Raw genomic sequence first — 8,210 nt, 5'->3', positions numbered from 1 at the left:
AGCTAATGAGAACAGCAGCTGATACCCCTGCCATTATGAATTGGGATTTATTTTTCACAATGAAGAGAAATACCAAAGTTATAGACTTGGACATGTTTAAGGATCACTGTGTTCTATTCCTAAAGCACAGCAACCTACTTTATGTTAATGTGATTGGTCTGGCTGATGATTCAGTTCGGTCTCTAAAGGTATGTTTAATTTTCAAAAAATAATACTGTTAATCAAAATATATATGCAGTTTAGCTTAACAGAACATTAAATACTGAGTAATAGCAGTGTTCTTTTTCTTAAAAGGAATTTAATTTAAATGGAATTTAGTGTATTGACTTGTATTTCATCAGGTTTAAGAGGCTTATTTTAGGATTACTTGGAGGACTTTGGTTCTAATGCAGTTTTACTTAAAATACTCTCTTATACGTGTGGCACCTATGGCTCAAGCAGCTAAGGCGCCAGCCACACACACCTGAGCTGGTGGGTTCGAATCCAGCCCGGGCCCGCCAAACAACAATGACAGCTACAACCCAAAAATAGCCAGGTGTTGTGGTAGGCTCCTATAGTTCCAGCTGCTTTGGAGGCAGAGGCAGGAGAATCGCTTGAGCCCAGGAGCTGGAGGTTGCTGTGAGCTGAGATGCCATGGCACTCTACCCAGGGTGACAGCTTGAGGCTCTGTCTCAAAAAAAAAAAAAAAAAAACCTCTCTTACAAGGCAGTGCCTATAGCTCTGTGGGTAGGGCGCCAGCCACATACACTGGGGCTGGCAGGTTCTAACCCAGCCTGGGCAAGCTAAGATCAACAATGACAACTGCAACCAAAAAATAGCCGGGTGTTGTGGCGGGCACCTATAGTCCCAGCTATTTGGGAGGCTGAGGCAAGAGAATCGTTTAAGACCAAGAGTTTGAGGTTGCTGTGAGTTGTGACACCACAGCACTCTACTAGGGGTAACATAATGAGACTCTGTCTCAAAAAAAAAAAAATTCTCTTTACAGCATGGACTTCAGAAGTAAAGTGCCATTATATTTCTCTTTTTACATTATCTCTGTATTTGAACTATCTCTACAACTTTAGTTAGCAATAACTTAGGCCAACTTGGCAGCTAGTGCCTAACCTCCTACTGCTAAGCTTCCCCATCTCACATCCCCGTTAGAGGCAGGAGTCGTACCTACTGCATGCTTTTGACATCATCGCCTTCTCTTTGCCCATGTCCTTACCCATGAGGGATGGGAGCAGGTGAGCCTTGATTTCTTTCAATAGAGGGTGTCAGCAGTCTCCCCAGCAGCCCAGAGGGGTGATGGTAGTGAGTCTGCCTGGCTGGTTGACTTGTTGATACTGCTTGTGGATACCAGGAAGGAAAATCTGTCTTCACAAGTGAGCCTGCTGGAATTAGTGAATGGCAACTTGATTGCCCAGTATTAAAACAGCATTAGCATATAAGTTAAGAAAGCAGGCACTGAAGGGAGGAGGAATGCCTCCATTGTGTTTGATAAGAAGAATTATTGAGCTAATTGACCAGCAAGCAACACTGACCATTCATACCTCCCAGTATTGTCAAAATTCCTTTTAAGATGCAGTTCCTGTCCATGTAGTGACTGTTCATTGAACTTGTATGTGCAAAATACTATATCTGGGCATTTATAGAGTAGAAAGACAGTAGGACAAAATAGCCTTAAGGAGGATAGGGCTTATAGTACACAAAGATTTAAATAAGTGATATCAAAAACATAAAATGTTCTGTGGGGCTCAAAAGAGAAAGAAGCTCAGGAGCTTTTGGTCAGATTGGTTGAATATGAAACAAACCAACGAGGCTAGCTAGGATTTTGACAGGTGGGAAGGGGTTTCATATTCCAGAATGAGAATGCCTTCAAATGAAGCTCTAAGCCGGGGAAGTTCAGAAAATGTTCAGGAAACTGCTAGTGATTCTGTTTTATGAAAGCAAAATACATTGTTGGAGGGTAAAGCTGTGATTTGGATGGTTTTTAACTGCCAGTTTGAGAAGTATATGTGTGAATTCTGAAGGGGGAACCTATGAAATGCAGGCGGGGAATGGTTTGAGGAGTGGAGCTATACTTGATAGGGTCATCTGGCAGCCATATTGGGGTAGACTGAAGCAAAAAGGTAAGGAGCAGGAAGGCTAGTTTTGAGATTGTTATACTGGTTTAAATAAGAAATAATAGGCATACTAAAATAAAAGTGGCAATGGACTTCAAAGACTTTCTTATTGTCTTCTTCTGCTAGAGTCAAAGTATTTCTTTTCACTTGCTAATTGATGCCAAATTCAGACATCTTTTATTGGAACATTGGCAGGGAATAGGTCCTTATTGCAATCTATATGAATAGGGATTGGAGAGAATACGTCATTTCCAGCTATGCATTTATTACAACAAAATTCTGTGTCAAGAGAATTAGGACTGTCATCTGGAGTCCTATGACAGTGCTATGATATGCTTTGACTTCTAAGTAAATAAGAACTTTTACAACTTTTGTAAGTATTCCTACTTTTAAAATATGCCTCAGTTTCCATTGTTTTAACTTCCATTAGAACACAAATCATATCATTTATTCTGTATCCTCTATTTTCTGACTATTCTCAAATTGTAGTACCGACATTTGTTTTCTTTTAAGTTAAAATTGCCAATACAGCCCTCAAAATGCAAGTTTATCGAATAAAGCTGAGAAGAGTACCTACGTTTAAAGAGACTTTTATAGATAAGACCCTTTCTGTGAACCTAGATAACAATGATTAAATACCCATAGATGGTGCCATATACAAAGGACAAAAGTCTTTAACCAAATCATGAGTACATTATAAAGTATTTACATATATAACATGTCTAACAAGTACACACTTTGAACTCAGTCAAATTCATATAGTTGGGTCCTGTCCTTGGTCATCTTGTCGTCTTTATCTGGTAGCCTTTATTCCCCCACACAAAGAAGTTATGACTTAATTGTTTAATTTAAGCAAATTGGGGTATTTTTTGCTCTATGCTAACATTTTATTTAGAGGTGGGATCTGTACACCCAGGCCCATTTTCTTTGAGTACATGTATCTTAATCATTCTTTCAATGAAAGGACTGTAGTTTTTTAGTAGTAAATGTTAAAATTGAATCTGTTTCTGTCAAGTAACTAAGCACCAGTTCTCAACCTGTGAGTTGCGACCCCTTTGTAACAATGAAAATACGTTGAGAACCACTGATCTAAGGAATGTCTGCCTATCACGTGGCCAGCTGATTTGCGGGTGCTGTTCGTTGATTCACAAATACACTGCAGGGTTATCTCAACAGGATTATGTGCCTTACAGTATTCTTGAGATGATTAATACCTATTTCTGTGTCAGCTAGACAAACTTTAAAAAGTCCAGACCTTTGGCTCAGCACCTGTAGTTCAAGCGGCTAAGGCACCAGCCATATACACCAGAGCTGGCGGGTTCAAATCCAGCCTGGGCCTGCCAAACAATGACAACTTGTCGCGACCACATAAATGATCACAACCAAAAAATAGCCGGGCATTGTGGCAGGTGCCTGTAGTCCTAGCTACTTGGGAGGCTGAGACAAGAGAATCACTTAAGCCTAGGAGTTGGAGATTGCTGTGAGCTATGATGCTACAGCACTCTACCCACGGTGACAGCTTGAGGCTCTGTCTCAAAAAATGAAAAAATAAAAAAGTTCAGAGCTTTGAAACAGTTTTTGATATGATTATAACTTCAACTTTGGCCCCACTGGTGGTTTTCAACACCTGAAAAACTTTAATTTTTTGGAATCCTTGATCTAAAACTAAGATAGTTTACTACATGGGTCACTTGGAAACTGTCCTGAAGTCTCACCAGAGGGCAGAAAAAAACATGTGCTTCTGTGGGTAAAGGAACCTTCACCCTCACTCTGAGGCTTCGCTGTGAGGTTTGCAGCAATGCTACCTCATTTATATGCTACCGGATTTATAGTTTACATGTTTACTTCTGTTTCCTGTGATTATGTCTTATACTTAAATAGACAAATTATCCTTTAAAGTAATACTCAATCTGAAAAGAATAAATTCAGAACTCTTGGAGAAACACTACAAATGTGTATCTTTATTAGTGTTTCATGAAAATAGACTCTTTGGACTAACTGGAAGAAATTTGCTAGAGAACATAAACTTTTTGGCCATAGTTTCTGCAGGTGAAATAGCATACTTTCTATGCACACATCCTCCATCTCCCCTTTCTCAGGAGTGCCCGCCAGTCATGGTGCTGTGCCCTGATTTTCTAAGGAATTTGCTCTGTCTACAATTACTCAGGAAAAGAAAGGCAATTTTCTTTTAATGTTCTGACTCTCAGTACCATTTCTAACACCCTGTCAACCTGCTTACCAGAGTCCTTTAAATGGTGTAGAGAGATGTTAGTGGAAGGTTTGAAACTGGACCCTGCTGCTCTAAGAGAATAAATTTTGATTCCTTTCCTTTTTTTCTTAAAGTTAAGAATCTTAAGCATAATAGCTATGAGTCCCTCAGAGTAGATGTGCCAGGAAAGGTTTTGTTCTGCACAATGGTTAGCCTGGGAGCTAAAGTTAGAAACAGATTATAAATGCTTTAGTGCTGCTGAGCCGTTTGTAGCTCTGGAATAATAACTGTCATCATTGGGGCTATCCAGGCAGCAGGGTAAGGACTGGTGGGTAAATTATTAAAAACACATGCATGTGAGAAATTTCATGTTCTGTGGGAATAGAGATCTTGACGATGTTGCTTTTCTAGAATTACTATTTGATTTGCTCTTATTCTTAAACATTTTGCTATTTTATTACCCAGGCTTATACCCCAAAATAAACTTTTATGTGAAAGGCTACTTCATGTAAATCTAGAATCAAGCTAAATTTCTTCCTATGATTTTTTATTTTATTGGCCATTAATGTAGAGTTTTTTTTTTCTTAAAATATTTTGTGTTGTGATGAAGTAATTCTTAAGTGAGGCATAATACGGTAATAGGAGGTAAACTGGATGTCCACATCATCTCATTTGGAGCAAACTCAGAAATTTAATGATACTTACTGTCACAAAAGTAAAAATAACTTTTTTTTTTCTAGCTCCCTCCATGGGCCTGTGGATTCATAATGGATACAAATTCTGACCCAAAGAATTGCCCCTTTCAGCTTTGCTCCCCAATACGTCCCCCCAAATATTACACATATAAATTTGCAGAAGGCAAACTGTTTGAGGAAACTGGACATGAAGACCCAATCACAAAGACGAGCCGTGTTTTGCGTCTGGAAGCCAAAAGCAAGGTGGGTCATCTCTACCTTCAGCTGCCATTTACTGACAGCACCCTGGGTGCCATTAGCACAGTTTCCCAAGGTAGATCTCTCATACCACAGTAAAACCCAAGGGACTTTAGGGAATATATGGGGTTTTTCTAACTTTAATATTCATGTATTCATTTTAACATGGATTAGAAAATTTATAACGAACACATTAAGCCCTTTATTTCACGTATTATTTATGTCTGTATTTTAAAAGTTGATTGATTGAAAGAAAAAAATCAGGCTCGGTGCCTGTGGCTCAAGTGGCTAAGGCACTAGCCACATACACCTGAGCTGGAGGGTTTGAATCCAGCCTGGGCCTGCCAAACAACAATGACGGCTACAACCAAAAAATAGCCAGGCATTGTGGCGGGCGCCTGGGGTCCCAGCTACTTGGGAGGCAGAGGCAGGAGACTCGCTTGAACCCAGGAGTTGGAGGTTGCTGTAAGCTATGATGCCATGACACTCTACCCAGGGGTGATAGCTTGAGGCTCTGTCTCAAAAAAAAAAAAAAAAAGAAAGAAAGAAATCAAGTCGGGTACACAGTTGTGGCAAAAAATTGTGACAGTGATAAGCGGTTGACTAAAGTCAACAAGAGCAATACAGTTTCTGCCCTCATGGAGCTTACATCTAGCAGGGATATGACAGATGCTGAAGAAATAGTTACTAGTGTACTGATTGCTGCAAAGGAAGATGCACTGAGTATAGTAAAAGCAGAAGGCAAAGGAAAGAGATCAGGGAGGGTTTCTCCAAGGAAGTGATGTCTCAGCCAAGACCTCTAGGATGTTTGATAGCAGGCTAGAAAGGGGAAGGGGATTTCATTTTGTAAATAGACCCTGAACTGGGGAAGAAATAATACAATTCAAGAACCATACAGGAGGCCGGAATGGTGATACTCGAGTAAAAGAGGGAAGATTGGCAGGGGAGGAGTGGAGAGAGATGAGACATAGGAAGGGAGGTAACAGATAACCATATTCCAGGTATACTCAATATACAGAATTTACAAATTTGTGCAAGTAGGGAACAAATTAATACATAGCCTTGAATTTAAAGAATTTTCAGACCTTAGCATACCATATATCAGGTAATTACATGCTGCCAAGAATGAATTGCCTGTTTATTTTTATGAATTTTTTCTTTAATTTATTGATTTTCTTTTAATATCTTAAGTAATATTTTCACCTTTTAGATTTTTTTGTGAACAAAATATATACTTAGTAGGCATTTAGTTTTACAATCATGGAATTATAGCACCTACCAAAATGATAGAGTTATTGTTACCCCAAATGCAAAGAACAATCGGATTCTCTGTGGGAGAAGGGACATGACTGCTCAGGCTCCTGTACGTCTCCACAGGCATTTTGCACTGCTGATGAACTCCAATCCAGCCTACCACAGGACTAGCTACCGTCTTTACCTCTTTCCTTCACAACTTGTTACCCAGCAAGTTTTTCTGATTGTATAATTGAAGCTGAGGAGTCTGGTGAAGAGAGGGGGAAGACAAAATTTATTTTATAGAAATTAATCTGTGTCAGGTTTCTGACATAGATAATGAATCTTCCTGAGACGTGAACATTTACTTAGGCTTTCTTAACAAGTTTGGTGTGATAAAGAATCATGAGATGAATTTTTCCTCTTTATTTGATAATACTTTGTTGTCCCTATTTATTGCCCCAAAATGATGTCTTCAAAATGAGGATAAAAAAAATACAGAGAGTTGCTTGGGTATAGCCCTATGTAAACTAGGGCTAGTTTATTATTTTTTTTGAGCAGGGTGAGAACCAGATTCTTCACCCTTTTTGTATGAAAGGAAATCAGAAGTTGTTTGGGTTGTCTGAATTTTGTCTGTTTTGAGAGTGCCTAGTTTCAGTCAAAGTTTGAGCTACACTGGGGAATGGTTATATGACCTAAAAGTAATTTAAATTTAACCACTTAAAACAATTTTTTGGATAAAGTTAAGTAGGCTTCTATGTATATTTTGAAAAGAAAGTCAGTATGTCAAAAAGATAATTTGCACTCCTGTGTTTATTGCAGCATTATTCACAATAGGCAAGATTTGGAATCAACTTAAATGTCTTATCAGTGGATGAATGGATAAAGAAATTGTGGCACATAAGAGTAGAACTGGAATGTTCCTAACATAAATGATAATGCTTGCAATTGGATTGCCCAATTATCCTGATTACATTGTATGCCTGTATTAAAACATCACATGTACCGTATAAATACATACAGCTATTATGTACCCATAATAATTAGGCGTGTTTTTTTTTTAAATAGGTCTTTGTAGAGGATGTGAGTAGATACCCATAAAGTCAATAAGAGATTTCAGGTTCTCAAAGTTGATAATTCTGACTGTAGGAGACAAAATTGAGCTGACAAAACTTCTTAAGTTAGCATATTTGTAAATATTTGAAGATGAGAAATGGCCGTAGCTAGCCCTAGGCATTGGAAGAATTATCTATCAGGATTTCTAACCTTGATTGATATGTGGGCTTGACCTACAACTTTAAAAATTACAGTAATAGTGAGTAGTGCAGACCTCTTTAAAATTCCATTACTGCTCTTTTCTGGTTAATACTGTAAGCCAACAAAATAGCTAAAATCAAAACTATAATTATTTTTAGAGACTGTAATGCTTTTGCCTTAAATGAATTTGTGCTCAACATCAGTAGGTAGCAGATAAGGGCGAGGGAGTATACTCCAGTATATTTTAAATTGTGAGTAAAAGTGTTTGGAAAGACTTCTCTTTATGTGCATAGTAATTCTTCATTTCCAGGATGGAAAATTAGTGCCAATGACTGTTTTCCACAAAACGGACTCCGAAGACTTGCAGAAGAAACCTCTCTTGATACACGTATATGGAGCTTATGGAATGGATTTGAAAATGAATTTCAGACCTGAGAGGCGGGTGTTAGTGGACGATGGGTGGATATTAGCATA

The 8,210-nt window shown here is 38.5% G+C and overlaps 1 protein-coding gene across 1 annotated transcript in view; it reads left to right on the top strand.

The window, feature by feature from the left end:
* PREPL (prolyl endopeptidase like) overlaps positions 1-8,210 on the top strand; it is a 43,274-nt gene that overhangs the window by 27,581 nt on the left and 7,483 nt on the right. The window contains exons 8-10 of the mRNA XM_003787880.3: positions 1-188; positions 5,055-5,252; positions 8,047-8,210. Of these exons, the coding sequence (XP_003787928.1) occupies positions 1-188; positions 5,055-5,252; positions 8,047-8,210 (550 nt within the window). The remainder of the gene's footprint in view (positions 189-5,054; positions 5,253-8,046) is intronic.

The sequence above is a fragment of the Otolemur garnettii genome, unplaced genomic scaffold (assembly GCF_000181295.1).
Source record: "Otolemur garnettii isolate 467f Iridium unplaced genomic scaffold, OtoGar3 scaffold00024, whole genome shotgun sequence".
Classification (NCBI taxonomy): domain Eukaryota; kingdom Metazoa; phylum Chordata; class Mammalia; order Primates; family Galagidae; genus Otolemur; species Otolemur garnettii.
The sequence above is the reverse complement of the archived record's forward strand: the minus strand, read 5'-3'. Positions and strand labels throughout refer to the sequence as shown.